Genomic DNA, 27373 nt, shown 5'->3' on the forward strand with positions numbered 1-27373 from the left:
CTGAGAGCGACTGGCTGCCCGCCCCGCCCCGCCGCCACGGCCAGCCCCGCGCCCAGGCCGGGTTGAGCCAGGGGCTCGGGTCGGCTGGGGGCCGTCGCTGGCTCCCGCGCTGTCCGCTGCCCCCCTTGGTCCCGCCGCGGGAGCCTCAGACCTGGGCACCACCGCCGAGGTCCAGGCACGCGAAGAAGCCCCGCCCCTCCGCGGTGGATCTGTGGGGACAGTGAGTGCGGGCGATCTCCGGGGGAGCCCCGGCCGAGGGGCTCCGGGGGGGCAGAGGACCTTGCAGGGGCAGGGCTGAAGGGGAGGTGGGGGCCCAAAAGGTCAGCTGGTCAGGCCCCTTCCTGGGCAGGGGAAACTAGCCCAGCGAGGCTCGTGGGTCACTCCAGGGATTCTCTTGACGCACTTGGAGGGGAGCTGGCGGGTATGCGGGGGCTGAAGGACCGGACCAAGGCTGCCGGGCGGGGTCGGGTGAAGCGGAGAGACAGGACGAAACCCGGGCACCGAGGACCGGCCTGCCAGATCTGTACGTGTCCACACTCCTCAAGCTCCGTACAGGCTGTAGCGTGGACATCCGTGCGTCAAGTGGACACGCCCTTACAGGGTGGCCCTCCAGCCCGCCCAGGATTTAAACTGAAGCGGGGCGAGGGAGAATGTGTTTACCCTCTGCCCTTGACTGCCACCGTACTTCCCTCACTTTCCCTCTTGCACCCCGCCCTGTGCAGCAGAGCTTGGGACGGTCAGCGTCTTAGCTCTGGCCCCGTTTTCACCGCCGATTTTGCTTTGTGCCATTTCTGATTTACCTGGAGTTTGTTGTTGGTTACTTTTTTCGTGGGTTAAAAATACTAGAAAAAAATTGTGCAATGTAGACAGTCTGTTCTATTGTATGGGTCATTCTACCCTACAACATTTTTGGGGTCATTAAACATGAAAACGGAAGCCTCTGTCCAAAGAAATGCAATTTGGCCACCATTTTCAGGGTATTGTCCTCTGCGAAGCAGGAGAATTCCTGCCCTGCTTTGACTTTTATCTGCATTGCTAATGGTGAATTTAAATCGCCCTTTCCGGCGGCATTTCTTCAAAAATACTCCTGACATTTCTTTTTTTAAGTTCTTACATTTTTAAAATTACATTATAATACATTAGTAGTTGTCATTCAAACAGAAGTATATAGCCTTAGAGATGAAAGCCCTCTTTACCTTTTCCTTCTTTCTTTCTAAGACTTCTTAGAATTATTTTAGTGTTTATCTTTCTACTCTTTTTGCATCTGTTTTTTCTATCATCATTGGAATCATATCTTTTGAGAAGTTGTCCTTTTCACTTGACATGTGGCAGATACCTTTCCTCTCAGTTTATTTAGGTCTGCATTGATGTGGTAGAGGTGATCCGTATGTAATTTATTGTATTGTAATTTACGTAACCATTCCTCATTAAGATTGGTTCCAATCTTTCCTTGTTACAAATAATGCAACGGTGAACATTCCCATACATGGGAACAGTTCTATAAAATGAATTCCTTGAAGCAGAATTGCTGGGTCAGATGTGTGTATGTAAAAAATTTTTGGTAGCATCTTGCCTTACAAAAACTCTTTACTAATTTATATTTCCATCAGCAGACCGTGTTGGGAAAAATCTGTGTTCATTATTATTTAAAAAAAAATTAAAAACATAGTTTCCACTTGCTGAATGTTTATCACATGTCCAGCACTGTGCTGAAAACTTTACATCATTTTGAAATTTAATTCTCACTAACCCTATGAGAATCTGAGGCACTGTTATTTTCTTCATGACCCTATAGTTATGTAGCCATTGAAGGGCAGAATCAAGATTAGCATCCAGACTCATTTTACTCCAATTAAATAAAATGTGTTCTTTGTTGGGTATGAATTCCTGGTCAGTAATTGACCGGAGAATTGTGTTTCATCGGGTTGTTTGAAGATTAAATGAGATCGTGCTTTTGGTGCTACAGTGTTATTAGCAGCTCTTTCCGCTCCCAACTCCTATAGAATTGGACACGGTGCAGTGCTTTTGATGATTCTCGTTTCTCTGTATTGTCTGCCTCTCCAATCACCTCTCAGCCTTTTCTTTATCTTCCTCGTTTGTGTACATTTTAAGGAAATCTGGCTTTTTTCTCCCTCTCAAGTCTTCTTTGGCAACTTTAATCCAGTCTCTGGCCTTAATTCTTACTAGGTGAACAGATAACTCTTAAAATTTCTTCTCGCAACCAAAGCTACAGTCCTCAATTCCTAATTTAGATCCAGATTCCATAGCTCAACCTGGATGTCCCGCACTCCTTTTATCTAAAACTGAGCTCTCTGTTGCTCTCCACCCCCAGACTAGCAATTTCTCTTTGCATGTAATTCGTAATTCTCTTAGTCACCCAAGTTCACAGTCTCAGTCATCTTTGACTCTTTTGTCTTTGCTGAACCTCCTAAACTCAATCAACTTGTATTCTCACTGTTGCTACTCTAATGTAAGCCCTCTGGCCTCTTTTTAGTATAGTAACCTCTTAACTTAGATCCAGCCTCTGCCAGATCAGTCTTCCTAAAGCTTAGCTGTGAATTTGCCGCACCTCTGTTCAAAACCCCACCAGTGCCTTCCTGTTGCTCAAAGAAGGAAGTGCAAACCACATTGGCTGGCATTCAGATTCGTCTGTGATCTCCCCAATCTGCCATTTCTTTATCTCTCACAGCACCCCTAGCTGAACCCCCTCTGTTCTCCAGGGCATCTTTCACATCTATATCTTTTCCTGGAATGCCCATACCAACATTTCTGCCTGTCTAAATTCTATCTGAATGTCATTTTCTAGCTTTTCCAAGTCTTTTTGGAACTTCTATGTGAAAATAATATCTGCCTTCTTTTAACCCTCCTGATGTGAGATAGCTATCTCCCCTCAGGCTGTAATGTCACACTTTGCCTTCTCTTACAGTTGTATGAGTGGCTACTGTTTTTCCTTTTGGATTGGAACTTCTGTGAAGGCAGAATCTCTATTTAGTTCATCTTCGTATTTGTCATGCACATGGCATATTGATTCGCACATAGTACATGCTTAGTATATTTGAATAAGTGAGCTAATATCGTCACACTTGGGCATGTATTAGTCTGTTGCTAGATATGATGACAAACAGACCTCAACGTTTTAGTGACTTAACATGCAAAATTTTATTCTTGCTCACCCAGCAATTCCAAGGCGGGTATTCCTGGTCAGCAGGCAGCTTTCTTCCAATTGGTTGCAGGACCCAGACTCTACCATTTATTAACACTTCCCTATTATGTCACTGCAGTCAGCAGAAGGGAAGGGAGAAAGTACGGAGAAAGCGGACCTGCTTCTTAAAAGCTTCTTGCAGAGAGTATTACACATTACACTCACTCAAGTTCTGATCACAGGGAGGTAGCCATTTCTCAGAAACAACTCTATTCTCTGGAGGAGCAAGAGTTTTAGTAGACATTCCACCTTCTGTGTCACAATTTCTACTTAGGAAAACCCGTGGGACTGCGCTTGACCATCCCTCGCTCAAAACAAAAGCAAGGCTCCCACTTTCCCAATCTGGTTAGGTTAGCAAATGCTCTCTGTTGTACCACAGAAATGAAACACAGCTTTATCATCAGGATTTATCATCATGGGGGTGCCTGGGTAGCTCAGTCGGTTGAGTGTCTGACTCTTGATCTCAGCTCAGGTCATGATGTCACAGTCGGGATTTCAAGCCCTGCGTGGGGCTCGGTGCTGACAGAACAGAGCCTGCTTGGGATTCTCTCTCTCCCTCTTTCTCTCTCTCTCTGCCCCTCCCACACACTCTCTTTCTCTCTCAAGATAAATAAATAAACTTAAAAAGAAATGTTTATCGTAATGAACTATAGCTGCTTGTTTACTTTGTTCCCCCCAACATGCTATACGCTTTTGCATCTTCATCATTTTCGTATTTTAGCTCCTAGAACAATGACTGGCATTGTGGATAAATAAATAACTAGCTTTCTCACTGAATCCACAACTTGTCTTTATGTTCACTTGATAAATATTTTGCTTTAAACAAAGCTAAAAATAAAGATAATCTTACCATCTGCCCTTTGATGCTTGGGTTATTTTCAGCCTTTTTTCTTTTCTATTATAAAAAATGCAGGATTTGACATCCTTGAAGATAAATATTTGTATATATCAATGATCCTTCCTTTAGGATAAATACTTGGAAGTGGAGTAGATGGGCCAAAAGTATGTAAGATTATAAGGACATATATGTTGCTAGATTGCTTTCTGGAAGTATTATACCCATACATACACTGAAACTTTATGAGACCACCTGTTTTCCTTGAGCCCCATCTTACATTGTCTACTATTAGAGAAAACTCCTTGCCATTTTGGTTGGCAGAAGCCGTAGCTCATTATATTATTTTGCTTTTATTTGAGAACTAGTGAACTTTTTTTTTTAATTTTTTTTTAACGTTTATTTATTTTTGAGACAGAGAGAGACAGAGCATGAACGGGGGAGGGGCAGAGAGAGAGGGAGACACAGAATCTGAAACAGGCTCCAGGCTCTGAGCAGTCAGCACAGAGCCCGACACGGGGCTCGAACTCACGGAACCGCGAGATCATGACCTGAGCCGAAGTCGGACGCTTAACCGACTGAGCCACCCAGGCGCCCCGAGAACTAGCGAACTTTTATTGACCATTTGTATTTTTTTTTTTTCTGAAATGAACTATCTGTTCTTTAGTAAATACATTTTCTATAGGGTCATTTTCTTTTTCTCTTTTTTTCTTTTTTTTTAAATTGAAAAAATATTTGGTTTTTATTTAAGAGACAGAGGGAGAGAGAGAGATGGTGCCTGAGTAGGGGAGGGGTAAAGAGACAGAGACACAGAATCTGCAGCAGGCTCCAGGCTGCAAGCTGTCAGCACAGAGCCCGACGCGGGGCTCAAACTCACAAACTGCGAGATCATGACCTGAGCCGGTTGGTTCCAATTGGTGCCATCCACTTGAACTATGGCAGGAAAAGAGTTTGCTGTTAAACCCTGCCAAAGTTGGACACTTAACCAACTGAGCCACCCAGACACCCCTTTTTTATTTTTAAGTATCTTTATATATAAGAGAAATCAAATTCATCAGTGTTTTTATGTCCTCATTTGAAAAGTTATGGGAACTTCTGAGCAGTGTGGCAGAATGAGCTGACAGGGAAGGGACTCCATTGTATTTCAGTATATTTCCAATGCTGGGTAAAATATAATAAGATAATTTATGGAAATGTAGCTGAGCTAGAGACCATGGGAAGGAAATCCCCAGGTGCCACAAATGAAGGAATGCTCACATAGGAAGCCACTGTTGAGCATCTGCCGAAAGCTGGAAGTCACAAAGGAGCACTGTTCCAGTTACTATGACTGCATCACAAATTTCTCCAAAACTTAGTCATGGAAAACAACCATTTATTGTGCTCAGGGATTCTGTGGGTCAGGAATTCGGACAGTGCACAGCAGGGACAGCTTGGCTCTGCTTCATGATGTCTGGGGCCTCAGATGAAAGAATTGAAAGCTTGGGGCTAGAATCACCTGCAGGCTCATTCATTCCTATGTCTGATGGTTGATGCTGGCTGTGGACTGAGACCTTAGCTGTGCATGTCAGCTGCAACCTTATATGGTGGCTTCTTCTTGTCACCTGGCTTCCTCACAAAATGGTGGCTGGATTTCAAAGGTGAATATCCCAAGAGAGAGCCAGCGAAAGTTCTATGGCCTTTTATGCCCTAGCCTTGGAAATCATGCAGTGTCACTTCTACTATACTTTATTGACTCATGAAGTTAGTTTCAGGGAGGGGGAACACAGACCTCACCTCTTGAAGGAGGAATGTCACTATCACACTGAAGGAAGAACATGTAGGAATAGACATGTTTTAGTGCATCCTTCTTTGAAAAATACAACCTGGTACAGACACTGAGATGATAACTAGAAAAATGCCCCCTCATTGGCCTGAGGAGGTTACAAGGAAGCTTGCCATCCATGTGAACTATGGCAGGAAAAGAGTTCACTGTTAAACCCTGCACATAGACTCTGCACAGCTTCATACCCACACAGCTCAAGTCTGGTCTCTGGTGTCACATTACCACATGCTTCAGAGACCACAGTCCAGGAAATTGACATATTAACTGGTCTGGCACCTCCAAAACCCAGGGCGAGACAGAGACTAATGGAAAACTCTGTATAGCAAAGTTCTCATAGCTCAGGGAATACTAGACTCCTATAAATAGCAATCTCTTTAAAGATGAGCTCACAAAGTTTACAAATTATATAAGGAAATAAGCCCCAAAGAAGGAGACTTGACAGATACAGGAAATGGGAGATGTAAACCACCAAACTGAATAGAACATCATGGGAAAATAGTTAAATTTGTAATATTCAAGGAGACGAAGGCATGGAAACCATAAGGCAAGAACAGGACAGTATGAAGAAAAAGAGGAGAGGTCTAGGGTTACAGCTTTACCCCGAAAGGAAAAGAGGAAGAGAGGAAGAGGTGTTGAGTCAAGCTGTACCTCTCATACCCAGCCATTACACTTGATTCTTGGCCTATGATAATAATCATGATAATTATGATAATAATAGCAGCCATCACATGTTTGTGCATATAAAGACACCTTTACTGCAGTCTGAACTGAAGGTTCGTTTTTGAGAAGTAAAGCAGCATACTAGGCATTTAGCTAGATGCTTTTTTAAAATTACCTTTAAACTTCACAATAACTCTGTAAGGTAGAGCTTATTAGTTCCCTAGGTAGGGAGACTGAGGCATGGAAAGTTTAATAAAATGAATATTTTTCCCTATCCAGGAATAGATGACAGGAATAGGGATTATATAGGTGGATAGGATGTATTGTAAATAAGTTGCTGTCAGAAAAATGGCACCAATAGAATTGCTTCACTCAGGGTTGGCACACACCTTCAATTTGTAAAAAAACAATTATCTGTGAAGTATAATAAAGCAAAGAACAATAAAAGAAGATAAGCCTGTACATGTGTGTATTATACATATTTAATATATTTAGGTTCATTGCAGTTAATATTCTCATTCACGCTTATAATTCTCATTTTTGGTCGGTTGGGAACCTTTTTAGGTTGATGACTAATGATTATAATCTTCATTGATAGATTACTAGGTCTCTGGAATGGCAGTATGTTCTAGGCTCATCTTGTACATTTCCTTCCACAGACCTGGAATCAGCTATTTCTTCAAGAGGCCCTGGTTGTCTGTGGCTTAAAAAAATTTTTTTTTTAATGTAAATCCGAGTTAGTTAATATATAGTATAATAATGATTTCAGGAGTAGAATTTAGTGATTCATCACTTACATACAACACCCACTGCTCATCCCAACAAGTGTCCTCCTTAATGTCCATCACCCATTTAGCCCATCCCCCCACCCAACACCCTGCCAGCAACCGTTTGTTCTCTGTATTTAAGAGTCTCTTACAGTTTGTCTTCCTCTGTTTTTATATTCTTTTTGCTTTCCTTCCCGTATATTCATCTGTTTTGTTTCTTAAATTCCACATATGAGTGAAATCATATATTTGTCTTTTCTGACTTATTTCCCTCAGCATGGTACACTCTAGTTCCATCCATATTGTTGCAAATGGCAAGATTTCATTCTTTTTGATCACCAGTAATATTCCATTGTATATATATACCAAATCTTCTTTATCTGTTCATCTGTCGATGGACATTTGGGCTCTTTCCGTGCTTTGGCTATTGTTGATAATGCTGCTATAAACATTGCGGTGCGTGTGCCCCTTCAAATCAGCGTTTTTGTATTTGTGGGTTTTTTAAGTCACATTTTAATTGTTAGTTTTAGGGGCGCCTGGGTGGCGCAGTCGGTTGGGCGTCCGACTTCAGCCAGGTCACGATCTCGCGGTCCGTGAGTTCGAGCCCCGCGTCAGGCTCTGGGCTGATGGCTCAGAGCCTGGAGCCTGCTTCCGATTCTGTGTCTCCCTCTCTCTCTGCCCCTCCCCCGTTCATGCTCTGTCTCTCTGTGTCCCCAAAAAATAAATAAACGTTGAAAAAAAAAATTTTATTGTTAGTTTTAGTGGACAGAGATAGAAAACAGTTTTTTTGTCTTTTTTCTTTTTTAGATGAAAGTCTTACACTTCCAATTCGTAGTTGGGACTTCAGGGTTTTTGCTTAATTTTATTGATGATAAGTCTGTATCTTTTTCTTCCACTCTAAAAATCCTGGTTCCCATCAGCACCAGTATAAATGTTCATTAACACAACCAGCTATCTTGAACTATAAAGTAGATACTATATATTGAGGGCATTGGAGCAGTAAGATAGAAATGTATGGGGGTCCCTGATATCTTGGCACCAAAGCTTAGGTGTCTGGCCAGACTTTTATCTGACGAAAAATCTTTTGTTTAAGCACATATTTTGGATTTTCTATCATTTGAAGACTGAAGAGTACAGGTAACTACTATGGGTTTCCAATTTTTAAAGGATTAGTGTATGGCAAATGCATTTAATACCAACATGTTACTGAACTTACTATTGTCTTTGATACAGAAGACTTTTCAGAGTATTTTTCTCCCTCAAATGTTGCCAAGAATGTCAACAGTTATTACTGTATTGTAGAATTGTGAAGATCTCAATTGTAGTATATTATCCTTTTTTTTGATTTTTAGAAACTGGTTTTGAGGGAGTGAATAAATTTTTATGTTTACTTAATAGAATTTTAAAAGTTGTCTCCAACACATATTTTATATAGGCTATGATGTAGTGTTATGTATTGAATTTTGTCCCCCACCCCAAATTCATATGTCAAAGTCCTAACTCAACCTCCGAATATGACCTTATTTGGAGATAGGATCTTTACAGAGGTAATCAAGTTAATATGAGGTCATTAGAGTGGGCCCTAACCTAGTATGACCAGTGCCCTTATAAAAAGGGGTAATTTGGACACAAGACATGTATAGTGGGAAGGTGACGTGAAGACAAAGGGAGAGGACAACCTTCTACAAGCTGAGGAGAAAGGCCTGGGACAGATCTTTTACTCACAGCCCTTAGAGCAACCCAACCCTATTGACACTGATTTTGAACTTCCAGCCTCCGGAACTGTGAGACCCTAAATCTCTGTTGTTGAAGCCACCCAGTCTGTGGTACTTTGTTATGGAAGCACTGGCAAACTTATATGTATCCTTGGTTTTTTTGCACTGCTTCCTTATTCTGCCTGCTGTTGTTTAATAGAAACATTTTTTAAAAAATCTTTGATTGTAAAAGGCAGATATTTTTGATTCTCACTCCCCCATCTCCTCCAGGATAATGCTTCATTAATTCTTTTCCTCTTGTATTTTCAATCTCTCCTTTTTGATTGTCTTTATCCTTAGAGGACTATATCATGCTCAAGAGTCTCTCACGTTTAAATACAGCTCTTTTGGCAGTATGTTGCTCTCTGATGAAATTGGTCATCACTTCCTTTTCTTTTCCTTTTTTATTTTATTTTATTTTTTTAATGTTTTTTAAAATTTATTTTTGAGACAGAGAGAGACAGAGCATGAGCAGGGAAGGGGTAGGGAGAGAGGGAGACACAGAATCCAAAGCAGGCTCCAGGCTCTGAGCTGTCAGCAGAGAGCCCGACGCGGGGCTCGAACTCACGGACTGTGAGATCATGCCCTGAACTGAAGTCGGACACCCAACTGACTGAGCCACCCAGGTGCCCCTCCTTTTTTTATTTTTAAAGTTCATTCATTCATTCATTCATTCATTATTGAGAGAAAGAGAGAGACCACAGGAGGGGCAGAGAGGGAGAAGGAGAGAGAATCCCAAGCAGGCTCCACACTGCCAGTGCGTAGCCTGACGTGGGGCTTGAACTCATGAACTGTGACATCATGACCTGAGCCAAAGTCAAGAGTCAAACACTTAACCAACTGAGCCACCCAGGCATCCCACCACTTCCTGTTTCTTAAAACTCTCTTTGCCTTTGGTTTTTATTGGCACCCCTTACTTGGTTCTTCTCTTTTGCCAGTCCTTTTTGGTCTTCTCTATGGTCAACAGATTCTTCTTCTGTCTTTCAAATATTAGTTGCCTTGGACTTGCTCTTATTCTTCATAACTCTTCACTTGTACACTCCACTCACCCTGGACAGCCTGATCTGTTCTCAAGGCTCTACCTGTGCTGATGCCTACCAAACTGAATGTCTTGGCTAACCTCACTCCCACCTCTGGATATCCCCTGCTGTGAATGTCACACAGGCACCTCAAACTCATTTTATGCACAAGTGAATTTCTCTTCTCACTCACACTGGTTCCTCACCCCATCTTCCTAACTTTGTGAATAGTACCAGTCATATAGAGTCCCCAGGTCCTCTGGATGTCACCTCATTCACCTCTACCCAGCTTGGCTTTCAGTCTGCTGTTTCTTTGGTTTAGGCCTTCACTACTAATGGGTTTTGAATGACTAGATTTAGGAGAAGAGAGGTTGTCGCTGTTGCCTACCAGCTTTCTATTTTGTGCCATCGAAGGATGGCAATGTCATGTACTATGTTAGGGAATACTGAGGGAAACAGATTTTGATGGGGTTAACATATTTTGAGGGAAAATATCTAATAAGTAGTCATTTATATGTGCCTATTGCTCAGAAGAGAGGCCTGAAGATACAGATTTAGGATTCTTTGAAGAATGTCAAGGAAGACATTGTCACTCTGGCCATACTTAACTGCTTGCATTCCTTGTATAGAGCACTCTTTTTGATACCCCTGTGTCATCATCCAGCAGTGACACTCTAGAGTGCCCTGACCCACTCCCCCTGACCTGGATTTGGCTTAAGACTTAGCTTAAAGGTCATCTCCTCAAAGCCTTTCCTGAGAATTAACTACTCCCTTTGTGTTTCCACAGCACCCCTTATGCACCTTTTAACTTGGGATTTATTTTTTACCCAACACCAATATATTTTCTTTCCCACCCAAAACTTTTTGATGGATTTTCAGTGCACCTAGAATAAAATCCAAACTCTTTATGATGTATAAAGCCGCAAAATATCTGATACCTGCTCTCTCTCCAGCCTTATCTTATTCCCCTCTTTGTTGTAAGCCATATATGTAATTTAAAATTTTCTAGAAGCCACATTACAAAGGTAAAAAGAGACAGGTGAAATTAATTTAAATAATCTATTTTACTTGATTCAACATATCCATATATTATCAACATAAAATCAAAATAAAAATGATTAATGAGATGGTTTACATTCTTTTTTTTTCCATTCAAAGTCTTTGAAATCTGCTGTGTATTTCACACTTCCAGTACATCTCACTTCTGACTAGCCACATTTCAAGCGCTCAATAGCCACATATGGCTAGTGGCTACTCTATTGGACAGCACAGAAATTGATCTTTTTCTCCTTTAGAACATGCCAACCTTATTCTGGCTTTGGGCTCTTTGCACTCACTGTTCTCTTTGCAGAAAATTCTCTCCCTCCTTACGTTTTCTCCGAATATCTCTGCTTCTGGTCCGTTTGGATCTCTGCTCAAGACCACCTCATCTATACAGTCTTCCTTAGCTACCCAGTCCAAAGTACTTCCTTCCCCTTGGCACATTGCCATGATGAACTATAGTCAATCCTTAATATTCATGGATTCTGTATTTGCTAATTCACCTACCCGTTAAAATTTATTTGTAATTCGGAAATCAGTAGTTGTGGTGCATTCCCAGTCACTTGCGGACATGTGCAGAGTTGTAAAAAATTTGGGTTGCCTGACATACACTTTGCCACTGAGGTCGAACAAGGTCATAGTCCACCTTCTTGTTACAGTGTTCATACTGTAAGGAAATGTCCTTTTCACTATCTGTTTAGTGCCATGTGTTTTTACATGTTTGTGCTTTTTTTTGGTGATTTTGCTAAAAGTGTAGTGCTGAAGTTCTGTCTGGTGTTCCTAAGCACAAGAAGATGATGCTGTGTCTTATGGAGAAAATACATGTGTTAGATAAGCTTCCTTCAGGCATGAGTTATACTGCTGTTGGCCATGGGTCTGATGTTAATGACTCAACAATATATATTAAAGAAGGTATCTTTAAACAGAAACACTAAAAAGAAAGTATTGATCAGTTGATAAAAATGTTGTGACCAGAGGCTCACAGGAGCCTAATTTAATATTTTCTCTAGGAGCAGTGGTTCTGTATCTGCTACTTTAGCGTTTATGGCAACTTTATAGGACATAACTATTGTGAATAATAAGAATCAGCTATACTTTAGTTGTATTTTATCTAAAATAAACTTTATTAATTTCTTTGCTCATTTAATGTCTGTCTCTCCTTACTAAGCTTCAGAAACAGAGACCTTATCTGGTGCCTGACATAGGATTGTCATAAATGAATGAATAGATGAATAAATAATGAATAATGAACAAACATTTAATTAACATGTCCTTCTAGTTCTAAGCTAGGTGATAAAAAGATAATCTTAATTTAAAAAAATATTTGGAATATTTTTAATACAAAAAAATATTTAAATACAACCATGTTTTGAGGTGCCTTGAAAATATAGTAATTGTTTTATAGCTGTTTTAAACAGTTAGTTTATCTCAATCCTGAGTCTCCTTACCATTAACTTGCAAAAGCATTTGTTTTGAGTGAGTTTTTATGGTCTGCCCTAGAACCTAATTAAAAAATCTCTTTCTCTGTGAGGTTTTTCTATCAGCCCTTTTTATTTTTTAATTTTTTTAAAGTTTATTTATTTTGAGAGAGAGAGAGAGAGAGAGAGAGAGAGAGAGAGCATGTACACAAGCAGGGGAGGGGCAGAGAGAGGGGGAGAGAATCCTAAGCAGGCTCCTTGCCGGCAGACATAGGGCTCAAACCCACGAACTGTGAGATTATGACCTGAGCCGAAATCAAGAGTTGGATGCTCAACCAACTGAACCACCCAGGTGCCCCACTCCTTTTTATTTTTTAAGACTTATAAAGTAACCTTAATTTTTCTCCCTCCACTATAGTTGGTTATGTTTTGAGGAAACATCAGATCAAAATGTGTGTGTGTGTGTGTGTGTGTGTGTGTGTGTGTGTTTCCCAGCACATTCCTTAAGTTGTACATTCTTGCACCTGTGGGCTTTTTTACTCCTTTTAATTATGGAAAATTTCAAACATAGACAAAAAACTGTAGAGATAATAGTATGATGAACCCTCCTGTATTCATTGTGTGAACCTTTTTAAAAATACTCCATGTTAAGAAAGTTTTCTCTTAACCTGGTTTGAAAAATACCCCAAGAGGCATTTAATTGTTAGTCTCTGGTTGTTTCTTCTGTCCTGATAGAGAGGTTACTAAGAAGAGAAGGAGGGTCTGCCTTGGGGCTGAAAGAAAACTCTCTGGTCATTTTCACCTTTACAAGTAAAAGGAGAAAGAAGGACTTAGAATAGAGTATGGATTGTGATTCTTAGAGTCTTTTAAGACTTTGAAAATTATAATTTACTCCATATTTGTCATTTAAAAAAAATTTTTTTGATTAAAATTTTAGTTAACATACAGCGCAATATTGGTTTCAGGAGAATTCAGTGATTTCTTACTTACATATATTTTTTAACATTTTAATTTTTTTGTGGTAACATGAGATTTACCCTCTTAACATATTTTTAAGTGTAAAATACAGTATTGTTGTCTATAGGTACAATGTTGAACAGCAGATCTCTAGAATTTACTCATCTTGCATAATCGAAACTTTATACCCACTAATTAGCAGCTCCCCATTTTCCCCTCCCCCCAACCCCTGGAAACTACCATTCTGTGCTTCTATGAGTTTGACTATTTTAGATACCTCATATAAGTGGAATCTTTCCCTTTCTATGACTGGCTTATTTCACTCAGCAGAATGTCCTCAAGGTTCATCATGTTGTTACATATTTCAAGATTTTATTCTTTTTCTGTGGCTGATTAATATCTACACCACATTTTCTTTATTCATTCAGGTGTTGATGGATTTTTAGATTGTTTTCACATCTTGGCCATTGTTTTTTGTTTTTTGTTTTTTTTTTTTAATTTTTTTTTCAACGTTTATTTATTTTTGGGACAGAGAGAGACAGAGCATGAACGGGGAAGGGGCAGAGAGAGAGGGAGACACAGAATCGGAAGCAGGCTCCAGGCTCTGAGCCATCAGCCCAGAGCCTGACGCGGGGCTCGAACTCACGGACCGCGAGATCGTGACCTGGCTGAAGTCGGACGCTTAACCGACTGCGCCACCCAGGCGCCCCACATCTTGGCCATTGTAAAGAGTGCCAACAGTGAGTATGGGAGTGCCGGTATCTCTTCGATATTCTGATTTCAGTTATTTTGGGTTAATACTCAGAAGTGGGATTGTTGGATCCTAGGGTAGTTCTACTTTTACTTTTTGAGGAACCTCCATACTCTTTTCCATAGTGGCTGCACCATTTTGCATTTCCACCAATAGTGGACAACAGTTCCAATTTCTCTACATCCTCATCAATACCTGTCTTTAAGAAAATTTTTTTAGGGCGCCTGGGTGGCTCATTTGGTAAAGTGTCTGACTCTTGATTTCAGCTCAGGTCATGATCTCGAGGGTCATGGGATCAAGCCCCACATCAGGCTCTGTGCTGACAGTGTGGAGCCTGCTTGGCGTTCTCTCCCTTTCTCTGTTCCCCTCCCCTGCTAGCACTCACTGTTTCTCTCTCTCTTAAAATAAATAAACATTAAACAATTTTTTTCTAGTAGCCATCATAATAGGTGTTAGGTGGTATCTCACTATGCTTTTGATTTGCATTGCCCTGATGGTTAATGACATTGAGCATCTTTTCATATACCTTTTGGCCATTTGTATGTCTTCTTTGTTTTGTTTTTTTTTTTTTTTTTAACGTTTATTTATTTTTGAGACAGAGAGAGACACAGCATGAACGGGGGAGGGGCAGAGAGAGAGGGAGACACAGAATCGGAAGCAGGCTCCAGGCTCTGAGCCGTCAGCCCAGAGCCCGATGCGGGGCTCAAACTCGCGGACCGCGAGATCGTGACCTGAGCCGAAGTCGGCCGCTTAACTGACTGAGCCACCCAGGCGCCCCTGTATGTCTTCTTTGAAGAAATGTCTATTCAAGTCCAAGCCCATTTTTAACCAAGGTTATTAGTTTAGTTTTGTTTTGTTTTATTTTGCTTTGGAGTTATATATTTTGGATATTAGCCCCTTATCAGATATATGATTTGCAAATATTTTCTTCCTAATGTTTTTCTCCAGAGGTTTCCTTTTCACTCTGTTGATTGTTTCCTTTGCTATGCAGAAGCTTTTTAGTTTTATGTAGGTCCCACTTATCTATTTTTTGCTTTTATTTCCTGGGTCTTTGGTGTTATATCCATAAAATCCTTGCAAGATCAATGTCATGAAGATTTTCCCCTATGTTTTCTTATAAGAGTTTTACAGTTTTAGGTCTTAGGTTTAAGTCTTTAATCCATTTTGAGTTGATTTTTGTACATGGTGTAAGGTAAGGGCTCAGTTTCATTCTTTTGCATGTGGATAACTAGTTTTTCCAATGACATTTGTTGAAGACATTGCCTTTTCCTTATTGTGTACCCCTTGGTTATCCTTGTCAAAGATCAGCTGACTGTATACATGTCGATTTACTTCTGGATTCTATTCTTCCCATGGTCTGTTTTTTCTAACAGTACCATATTGTTTTAATTACTTTAGCTTTGTGATATATTTTGCAATTAGGAAGTTTGATGCCTCCAGCTTGATCTTCTTTCCAAGATTGTTTTGGCTATCTAGGGTCCTTTGTGAAGCCATATGAATTTTTGACTTGTTTTACTATTTATGTAAAAAATGCATTGGGATTTCAATTGCATTGAATCTGTTGATCATTTTGGGTAGTATGGTTATTTGGACAAAATTAAGTTCCAGTTTATAGACATGAGGGATGTCTTTCCACTTGTTTTTGTCTTTAATTTTTCATCACTGTTTTTCAGTGTATAAGTTGTTCTCTCCTTGGTTAAGTTTATTCCTAAGTATTTTTTTCTTTCTGATGCTATTGTAAATTTGGTTGTTTTCCTAATTTCCTTTTCAGATAGTTTATTGCCAGTGTATAAAAGTGCAAGTGATTTTTGTTTATTGATTTTGTATCCTGCAACTTTGTTGAATTCCTTGATTTGTTCTATCATTTTTTGGTGGAGTCTTTAGGGTTTCTGTCATCTGTATATAGGGATGGTTTTACTTCTTTTCCAGTCTAGATTCCTTTTTTTCCCTGATTACTCTGGCTATTACTTATAGTTGAATAGAAGCGTTAAGAGTGGTCATCCTTGCCTTATTCCTTACCTTAGAGGAAAAGCTTTTGATTCTTCACCATTGATTGTGACATTAATTGTGGACTTTTCATGTATAGCCTTTATAATGTTGAGCTAATTTCTCTCTATTACTAGTTTGTTGAGATTTTTATCATGAAAGAGTGTGGAATTTTATCAAATGCTTTTTCTGCATCTATTGAGATGATCATGTGATTTTTTTATCCTTTATTCTATTAAAGTGGTATATCACATTAATTTTGGGGTGTTGAACCATACTTGCATCCCAGAGATAAGTACCACTTGGTTATTGTGTATAATGGTAATATATTTGAGAGAGTCCTAAGCATTTTATTGTCTTATATACAATAACTTGCCATTGGACTTCAGTTTTTTTTATATTGCTAAATATCTGTGACCTAGGATTTGAAAGAATTCATTAAAATGTTTTAAATGACTCCTACTATCTGTTTTAGCTACATTATTAAAGGCCTCTTACTTTAAAATCCCAAGAATATGTATTTACATGTTATAAGTGAACTTTTCTTGTAAGTCTATGTTAGTATTTACTCTGCATGATGGAAAACAAATTAGAAAGAGTATTTATCTCTGCAATACTTTTTTTTTTTGTATTTTGTGTCCTGTATCTGAAGCAGCATCTCACTTTCATCAACACTGCTGAAAGAAGAAGAAACAATGCCAGTGTTATCCCCTGAAATCAAATTTGATACTTCTAATGTCACCAGAAATTCCCTTGACTGTTTTCTGTTTGAGAGTAGTTGGAGGAAAGCAGTTTTGGAAACACAAAAAATGAAGAAAGGTAACTTGTTTTTTTACAATTATTTTGCTGAAGAAAATATAACAATAGTGCCTTCAATTTACACATGTATTTTTTTAAGCAGTCGAGAGACATAATTTTTGTAACATTTATGTCAGGATAATATCCTGAGCTTATGGAAAATAAAAATGGAAGCAAATTAGAATTAATTTACTTAATGTAATTCTGTAATCATGATGGAAGCAAATTTTGAAGAACTACTTCCCTTGATATCAGTGCAGTAATATCTCCATTGAGTCATTTTACTTTTCCTAAATTGTGTTTGTTTTTAAGCACGTCAAGTTGGTTTTTATGTTTTAAGAAACCCAAATCTTTGACAGCACCTTTTTGTATTAGTAATTCTAACCAAAACTTTGGTTTTTGTGTGAGTTATATGGAAAGTATCTTATATTCTATAGATGCTCGATAAAGACTGATTTGAGGACTTTTGATATGTGTATGAATGTATTAATAGCTTAATTTTAATTTATATTTCAAGTTATAATTGTATTATCTTATTTATCCTGAATTCTGTCTTCAGCTTTATAAATAGAGATGTAATTCTTCAAAATCACAAAATTCAAACTCCCCAACCCATTTCATCACTCCTGGTTTTGAATGTGTTGCTCTATTTCTTCAACGTTTTCACTAGATTCCCATTAAAGATACTTTAGTTTATCTGCCCTTTTATACCCAAATCTAATTGCTGAAAAGAAAATTTGTATGTTTTTTGATCAGGAGAAGCAATTTTTTTTTTCCAAATGAGAAAATATCAAACGTTGCAAAATAGCATTTGGAACATTTAATATAACTCCAGTCCCATTAGATACTATTTTTATTCCTGTGCTAGACTTACTTAGTAGGGAAAGCTTAAGGGGCATCTGGGTGGCTCATCAGTTAAGTGTCCGGCTCCTGATTTTAGCTCAGGTTATCATCTCAGGGTCAAGGGATCAAGCCCCACATCGGGGTCTGCATTGAGCGTGGAGCCTGCTTGGGACTCTCTTTCCCGCTCTCTCTGCCCCTCCCTCCCCTCCCCCCCCCCCCGCTTAAAACAAAAAAAGAGAGAGGGGAAGTTTAAAAACCAATTCTCAACATTTAATTTAAAGATCACCCGAACCTTTAATTTCTTAATCTGTTTTTTTTCCATTCATTGCCTTCATTTTGAAATTGTGTTTTGTTTTGTTTTAATAATTTGACAGTGTCTTTGTCCAATTTTATGTGAGGTCAATAGGAGAAGCAATCTTGATGCTTCAGTGTTAGTGTTCCTAGATTTGGTATGAAATTTTGCAGAGAGAAAATTAAAATCAATGCCTGAAGTAAAATTCATTTATCTGTCATTGCTAGCTCAATAATCATGTATTTATACCTCTTACTTTACATAAAAGCAGGAAGGTAGAAAGATTTAAAATAGCAGGTAATATAAGAGTCTTAAAAGTGCTTTTAAACTCTATTTCAACATAAATGTCTCTAATATTCTGGAAATTATAATTATATAAAATAATGAGGCAGGGGACAGTGACGACTGGGAGATCCATGAAGCTGTCCTTTTTCCTTATTCTACTTCTTAATCAGCCCCTTAATCATCTCTTCCCTACAGTCCCTATAGTAGGAGTTAAAAGGTATTCTCTTGGGAAAGACACTAGATAAATTACAGTAGCTTTATTTTTCTCTACTTAATGACTGATTTAGTATATTGTATTATGTGTTTTAGTATGTCACAAAAGAAGACATTTCATGAAGAAATAATATAGTTGATTATGATACTATTTTTAATTTGAATACACCACAGCATTTGGTCTAGAAGAGCTCAAAGAATGTGTCAAAATGCCATATTTACCAGGACTGCAAAGTTGCCAAAAAAGTGTAAGTTCAAGTCCACTGGAAGTTCATCCAAGACTGCTGCATATTGATACTGAGATGCCTCCAGTCAGGTACACCATTTCTACTCAATTCTCTTTCATTTGACATTTATTTGTAGTAACAGCTAAATGTAGAGGTTTCCTGGCTAGTGAATTTAATTCTTTCTTGCCCACTAATATTTTTTTTCATAAAAGATTTAATTTTTTAAATCTAAGGTAGCAGTTTTATTCAGTTTGACAAGTAGGCACTTTTCTCAGTTTTCAAGTGACATTTCCTGAAAGGATTTAAGGAAATCCTTTTGAAAGTATTCGTTGCCCTAGAATAGATTGCCTATGAGAATATTGGGATTTTTCACAATGAAAATAAATGAACTCTTTGCAATATTTTGTTTATAGTTTGACTGATCTAGTGTGAGGGGAGATTCTAAATGAGATGTCAGCCTAATGAAAACCCTGCACTGACTATCAGAATGGAGTTTGTCAGCCAGAAAAGTCCCACCCACTTTGAATATTGGTGTTTAAAAACATTATCGTAATTGCCTTCCTTTTTATAAATCAGACTGACTGACATACCATTAAAAGAAAACCCCTTTCTCCAAAGGGATCTATAGTAAGACAGTCTCGTACTCTATTTTGTTGCTGCTTTGGTTTATTTATTTATTCATCAGGTATTTATTGCATGTCTAGTACTTGTTCACTCTGCCAGCCTGAAAAAGACGAAGCATTTATAGTCGTCTGTGTTGTTACTCTCTTTAGGGGAAAATTTATGTTTTCATATTCTTTTCCTGCTATAATGTGCTTTAAAGTCAGCTAGTTATATGTAGCACACAAATATCGAAGTCTTAGAATATATTTCTTGAGCTTTCCACTAGTGTTACTGTTCTTGCTAATTACTCTTGAAATAAATTTTGGTCATATAAATGGAGAACTACAATATGCTAAAAATGAAAAGTTGTGCATTATTTATGAAATTATGAAAACAAATAAGAACTTTGAAGAAAATTTGGAAAAAGAAAAACAATGCTTTGATAATATACCTATCCTCACATATCCATTTTTATTATCGGGTGTTGGTTCTCTTTTCTTCCTCATTTTCATGGACTTTTATTTTAGCTGTGATTTTAGTGTACTTACAATTTTGTACTCTGCCTTTTTAACTTATTATCACATATATTCACTTTTTCAGGTCAGTGCATAATCTTCAGACGGTCCTTACTGGCTACATTATATCCCACTGATATATCCATGGTTTATTTAATCATTTCCTATCATTGTACTTACAAGTTGCTTTGACTTTTTGGTTTCCTAAGTAATATCACAATGAACAACAGCATACATGAAGCCTTTCCCATCCTTTTTAATATTATCTGAGGGCAGGTTTCCAAGCTATAAAAATATTAAAAGCAAAATTACTCTTTCTTCCATGAGTCAATGATGCAATAAGGCAGATTGAGGGATAGTGGAAGAGAAAGAGTAAGCTGCTAGTGGAGTAGATAATGGGAAAAGAGGAGGAATGGCAGGGATAGAAAGGAGAGAGTCTTTTGGAAACATGAGTAAAATACCTGCTTAAGGACAGTGAGTTTCCATCTTTACTGACACACCTGTGTCCCTAACATTCACCTCACTCTTGTCATTTTCATCGGGAGCCCCAGGGCCCTTTGAGGAGGGTGTAGGACTGCCTCTGGCAATGAACTTTTCTTGGTACAGACCAGTCTTGTTACCCTTCTTCCAATGCATATGATCCATCTTTAAGAAACTGGAAGCCCCGAAAGCACTCCTTGTATTAGCTCAATTACCTCTTAATTTTAAGTCTTCATTTTACTTCCTACTGTTTTCACTCTATTTCAGTTTTTTTTCTTCCCATTTTCGATTAAGCTGTCTGTGCAATGACTCCTCACCATTTTACATGGACTCAAGTGTGAATTTATGTAGTCAGTGAGAGATCATTTCAATATATTAAATTCATGCTATGACAAGTATCCTTCATATACGAAGTACAAGAATGGTGGCTTCGTGCCGTCATGTTTATGAAGTGCTTGGCAAACGTAAATGTTAGTTCTCTTCACTGTCTTTGAAACAAGTGTCTTTATTTTAGCCCTTCTGGTGACAACCTGTCGAGTTGCCTGCAAGTATTTTATTCTCCTCTGCATATTGCACAGTGTCCTGTGAGGGAACAGCCATGGCAAAGCAGGAAAGTAACTCATTTTTCTTTGTCTTGTGTACAACCCCTTAATACCTTGTTTCCCTCCATATGAACATTTGTGAACATTTGTTTTTAAAATGTGGATAAAAGTTTGTGTTTTCAAATTTCTTTAATTATAATCATACATTTTCAGTGACTTTCAAGGCACACTCTGGTAATATAACTGATAGCGGTAATCCTAGAGGTAAAGGGCATCTAAAAGTTCTGGCTGACTTCTAAAGTTTAATATAGTTACAGAAAGTTTGCAGTTCGCATGGATTATCTCCCCCACAGCAGATTCAATCATGACATACTTCTTCTAATAACCCACTTGTTATGTAGGTCTGTTCCAGTAGGAACAAAAGTTAATTAAGATAAAATTCAGATTTTGTGGTGATTAATAGGTAAAATGTGCACAAATAAGTGATAGTTGATGTTTGGCATATCTAGATACTCTCAATCTAATCTTGACTACCTTCCTCTTAGCATTCCCTGAATCATGATTAGATAAAGTTAAGATAAAAATAAGATAAATAGGGGAGCCTGGCTGGCTCAGTTGGTTAAGCATCCGACCCTTAGTTTTGGCTCAGTTCATGATCTCATAGCTTCGTGGGTTCAAGACCCGCCTGGGGATCCACACTGAGTGTGGAGTCTGCTTGGGATCCTCTCTCTCCCTCTCTGCCCCTCCCCAACTTGCGCTGTCTCTGTTTCTCTCAAAATAAACAAATAATTAATAAACTTAAAAAAATAAGATAAATACGGGGAAAGTTAGACATAACACTTACCTACTGGTAAAATTTATTAACAAAAACAGACGGATTGAGTTGGTTCATATCTGCTTCTGATTGGATTAGTTACAATAGAATGAATTCGCCTTCTTTAATGTTTATTCATTTTCCATGTGATGTCTTTCACCAAGTGAGACAACTTCTTATCTCTTACTATGTATTTTAAATTAGTGTACTCTGGGGCGTCTGGGTGGCTCAGCCGGTTAAGTGTAAGGGTCCAACTTTGGCTGAAGTCATGAGTTCAAGCCCCACATCTGATTGTTTGTTGTCAGCACAGGACCTGCTTCCTATCCTCTGTCTCCCTCCCTCTCTCCCCCTCCCTGTTTGTGCATGCTCGCTCTCTCTCTCTCTCTCTCTCTCAAAAATAAGTAAACACTAAAAATTTTTTTAAAAATTAGTGTACTGTGGATTTATATAAACTTATTTTATGAAAATATATAATTTTAGGACAAGGAAGACTAAGGAGACATGCACTGTAGTACCAATTCAGCAGAAACCAAAGGGTAAGTTGGCTCATTTTTTTTCTCCTACTACATGTAATAGGTTGTCTAATGTTTATATTTTTAACTTCCTTTCTTTCCACTGATTTAATTGCTTTGTTCTGTTAATGCTTCTTTTAAGCTTTGTCTATTTTGTAAACTTAGTGGGTGCTATGTCCCATGTGCACATACCTTTATTATCTCAGGACCCTGGGATAGGCTCTCACCATCTCTCATGTGGGCCATGGCATAGCCTGCATAGCATTTGAGTTTCTGACTTTTGAAATTTTTCAAAGCTGTGGCAATGTGATGCTGAGACACTGAGTGTAGTTCCCCAGGATGAAACTTGATGATGCCACTCTCACTGTTAAGGGTGCATGTTGCCTCCAAAATGGCTTGCTGCAAAGCAAACACTGAATGCTATTTCTGTTTTTACCTTTTTAAAATAAAAGTAAAAATCTTTATTGGACTTCTTTCAGTTAGCAAAAACAGGTACTAATGTCAGTGTTTCATAAAAGTAAAGTGGCTTAGTATGAACTTTTGAAAGGCTGGGGAATACCTGTATTATATAGCTGTAAAAAAGGAAATCCTATTTGTTGTGACAAAATGGTTAAATCCAGAGGGCATCATGCTTAGTGAAATAAGCCAGACAGAAAAGACAAATTTTGCATGGAACTTTTTCTTACTGGAATCAATCGCTTATATGTGGAATCTCAAGGGGGGAAAAAAAAGGCTCAAGTATATGGAATAAAATGGTGGTTACCAGGGTTTGGAGCTGGGGCAAATGGGGAGATGTTGATACAAAATTACAGCTCTGAGATGAGTAAGTTCTGGGGATCTAATGTGTAGCCTAGTGACTGTAGATACTAATATTGTAATGTAGACTGAAATCTGCTAAGGGAGTAGATCTCAAGTGTTCTCATCTCCTTCCAGAAAAGGTAACTATGAGAGGTGATGGATGTGTTAATTAACTTAATTGTGGTAATCATGTAACAATGTATATGTATATCAAGTCATCATGTTGTATACCTTAAATATATACAATTTCTATTTGTCAAATATACTGCATTAAAGTTGGGGAAAAAGTGGAAAACAATATCATAGGATTAGTAAGATGAAAGGTCATTAGAAAATACCCAGTTAAAGTGGAGGGAGAAAAAACATAATACTGAACAGAGTGTGCAAGTCATTACGTGACAAGGTAAACCTGCTTTACTTGTGTGTAATTCTAATTCCAGAATAAGAGGAGAGAGAGTAGGACAGGAACACTATTTACATACTGACTGATAAGTTCCCAAATTGATGAAAAATACAAAGGCACAGATACAAGAAGTTCTATGAATCCTCAGCAGGATAGAAACAAAGAAAACCACAGGTAGGCACATCATAAGAAAAAGACTAAATTAAAACAAAACAAAACAAAACAAAACAAAAAACCGAAAAGAGAAAAAACAAATGTTACTTTCAAAGGAGCAATGGTAAGATACACAACTGACTTTTTAAATGTAGACAATGGAAGCAAGAAGACAGTGGAATGGCATTTTCAAGTGCTAAAAGAGTAACTGCCAAACTTGAATTGTATTCAATTCAGTGAAAATATTTTTAAAAGTAAAAGTGAAACAAATACATTTTCATTCAGATAGAAGTTGAAAGAATTTCTTTTCTGCAAAGCTTCACTAAAAAATATTAAGGGAGTAATGATACAAAATGAAAGTACAACTTGGGAAAGAATGAAAAGAGGTAGCGGTAGTATTATGAAGTTTAAAAATATATGTAGAAATATATTGTCAATAGTAGCACAGAGGTAGGAGGGGCATATGTGGAGTTAAAATATTGTAAGATACTTGCATTATCTGGAAAATGGTGAAATAACAAACTTAAAGTAGATTGTAATATATCAAAGAGACATGTGATAATCTGGTAACCACTAAAAGAACAATAAAATAATACAAGTAACAAGCTAATAATAGAAAGGGGAAATATGATAAATAACAAGAAAATACTTGATCATTTCAAAAGAGGACAAGAAAGGAGGAAAAAAGGAACATAAAACACAGGACAAATAGAAAACAACTAGTGAGATTGAAGATTTAAAGTTAAACATAACAACAATTAGATATAAGCAGACTAAATATTTCAATGAAAGAACAAAGTATCAGACTGAGAAAAATAACTATATGTTGCTTACAAGAGGCATACCTTAAATTTAAGGGCAAGAAGGATCAAAAGTACAAGGATGGAAAAATATAAGCCATACAAACACTAATAAAAAGAATTGTATAGGTACACTAATATCAAACAAAATAGACTGCAAGGCAAGAATTATTATTTTAATATTGATCCAATCATTTTAATTTTAGGATTTATAAGGCATTCTAATTCTTCAATCAATTTTGGTAAGTTATATTTTCTAAAATTTTTTGCATTGTATAGAATTTTTCAGATACATTGGCACAAATTTAGTTTTTATTCTATCTGTACTATCTATCTCTTTTTTTAAGATTTTATTTTTATTTATTTTTATTTTTATTATTATTTTTTTAAGATTTTATTTATAAGTAATCTCTGCATCCAATATGGGGCTCACAACTACAATCCTGAGATCAAGAGTCACATGCTTTACCTGTTCCTCTTTTTTTTTTCTTAATGTTTATTTATTTTTGAGAGAGATAGTGCAAGACACAGCACAAGCCAGGGAGGGGCATAGAGAGAGGGAGACACAGAATCTGAAACAAGCTCCAGGCTCTGAGCTGTCAGCACAGAGCCTGATGCAGGCCTCAAACTCACAAACCGGGAGATCATGATTTGAGCCAAAGTCAAATGCTTAACCGACTGAGCCACCCAGGCACCCCCCCAACCTTTTCCTCTTTTTTAATGTTATTTCTTTGTGCCTTCTGCATTTTTTTGATTGCTTTTATGAGACTTTTCTCTTTTATTAGTCTCTTCAATCAAGAACTTATCTAAAAACTTTCTTATTGTAAATTTGTTTTCTACTTCATTGATTTCTTCTCTTTCCTGTATTAGCTTTTGTCTTCCATGTTCTTTGGGTTTATTATTCTCCTAATGTATATTTTATATCTAGCTTATTAATTTTCAAGCCTTCTTTTCTGACATAGAGATTTTGGGTATAAACCTCTGCATGTATAACTTCTTTTGCATTACACAAGTTTTGTAATATTTTATTATTTAGTTACAGATATTTTAATGTTTACTTTGATTTCTTTTTTGACTGGTGAATAATCTAGAATGTATGTATAAATTTCTAAGTATTTGAGAATTTAAAATTTATCTTAATATTGACAACTTTCAACTTAACTGCAATTTTGAAATTTTTTGACATTTGCTTATGGTCTAGAATATAGTGCATTTGTAGCCAGAGGTTTTTCTTTTAATGCTTATTTATTTTGAGAAAGAGAGAGAGAGCAAGCAGGGGAGGGGCAGAGAGACAGGGAGACAAAGAATCCCAAGCAGACTCTGTGCTGTCAATGCAGAGCTGGACGTGGGGCTTGAACTCACAAACCGTGAGATCATGACCTGAGCCAGAATCAAGAGTTGGAGGCTTAACTGACTGAGCCACCCAGGCACTCCACCAGAGTGTTTTTCTAAGTGTCAGGTTCATTGTACTGCTACGAACGGTATCCTGATCATATTCTTCCCCTCTACTCTATCTCTTTGTCTGTCTCTGAACTTTCTACTTATAAGTTTTCTGATACGTGACCATTTGAAATTAAATAGTAGTATTTTAAAACAGTTTGAATCTGTATATTTTCAAAGTTTTATATATTTTGTAATAGAAGTATTTATACATAGTTACATATTTAGAGCAATATGTAGTATTTGCATAGGAAGTTTGATTTTGATGAATCTGGGTTCAAATCCTTTGCCCTTGGGCAAATTTTTTAGCCCTGGTAAATCTTCTTTTTATATCTGTGGTCCAAGATACTACTAGTTACCTATTTTATAGTGTTGCATGGATGAAATAAATGTAAAGTACTTGCCCAGAGAGATCATTCAATATATGTTATCTATTACTATTATTACTACTACTCTATAATAGAAGCTTGAGTAATGCTGTTCAGTTAGTGAATGATTATTTTACTTTACAATTTTACTATTTTACTAAACTTAGCATTTATGAGAAACAGCATATTTGGAGAAAATAACTTGATGAGCATATAAGTTATGAAACAAGTTAATTATTTATGGAGATTGTGCCTTTTGCTTTGGAATAAATTCCACAGCCATCCCATGTTTTAAGAAATACATAGTCAGGGAGTGCCTGGGTGACTCAGTCAGTTAAGTGTCCGACTCTTGATTTTGGCGCAGGTCATGATCTCATGGTCATGGGATCAAGCCCCATGTTGGGTTCTGTGCTGACAGCACAGAGCCTATTTGGGATTTTCCCTCTGCCCCCCCTCTCTCTGCCTCTTCCCTGCTTGTACACATGCATGCATGCTCTCTCTCTCAAAATAAATAAACATTAAAAAAAAGAAGTGCAGACTCAGATTTAGTTTTATATGATTAAAAACAAACATATAGGTTGTTTTAAATGTTTTTTGAGATGATGTAATATCACACTCACTTTAGAAGGTAAACACTTTCTATTTCTAATTCAAAGAATGTGATATATCAAAAACTAGTAGTGTTTAATGGTCATTTGAGAAAGAGATTATTTATTTATTTATTTATTTATTTAGAGAAAGAGATAGTTTAGAGCATATCATTCCATGCACTAACTTAACTTTAATAGCTGATTTCTTTTTCTTTACAGGTTCTGGTTTCAGCGATCCTCTTGCTGGAGCACCATCTCAATTCTTACAGAGACTTTCCAAAATGGCCATATTGGAGTATGATACCATTCGTCAAGAAACTACTAGAAGATCAAAAAAGGGCAAGAAACGAGACCTGCGAGACTGCTGATAAATATCACGTGGTATGATGCTTTCTTCACTGATATGTAGGGTTTATATATTTTTCCCTTCTTTTTCTTTTTTTGATATGTGATATGATGTGCAATAATTTATATAAAAATGGAAA

At 37.6% G+C, this 27373-nt stretch overlaps 1 protein-coding gene across 5 annotated transcripts; it reads left to right on the top strand.

Annotated features, from left to right (window-relative positions):
* The first annotated feature begins 46 nt into the window (after positions 1–46).
* CF2H8orf89 (chromosome F2 C8orf89 homolog) lies at positions 47–27373 on the top strand. Of its 5 annotated transcripts, none has more exons than XM_030304353.1 (7): positions 47–220; positions 16865–17031; positions 18818–18959; positions 20983–21078; positions 22305–22360; positions 24697–24732; positions 27108–27373. In XM_030304353.1, the coding sequence occupies exons 2-7, from the start codon at positions 16908–16910 to the stop codon at positions 27254–27256; spliced, it is 603 nt and encodes a 200-aa protein (XP_030160213.1). In that variant the 5' UTR covers positions 47–220; positions 16865–16907; the 3' UTR covers positions 27257–27373. The 5 variants fall into 5 exon arrangements, with proteins under 5 accessions (XP_030160213.1, XP_030160211.1, XP_030160214.1 ...); XM_030304351.1 differs by having other exon boundaries at positions 16868–17031; XM_030304354.1 differs by lacking the exon at positions 24697–24732 and having other exon boundaries at positions 16868–17031.

Source organism: Lynx canadensis, chromosome F2 (genome assembly GCF_007474595.2).
Source record: "Lynx canadensis isolate LIC74 chromosome F2, mLynCan4.pri.v2, whole genome shotgun sequence".
Taxonomy (NCBI): Eukaryota; Metazoa; Chordata; class Mammalia; order Carnivora; family Felidae; genus Lynx; species Lynx canadensis.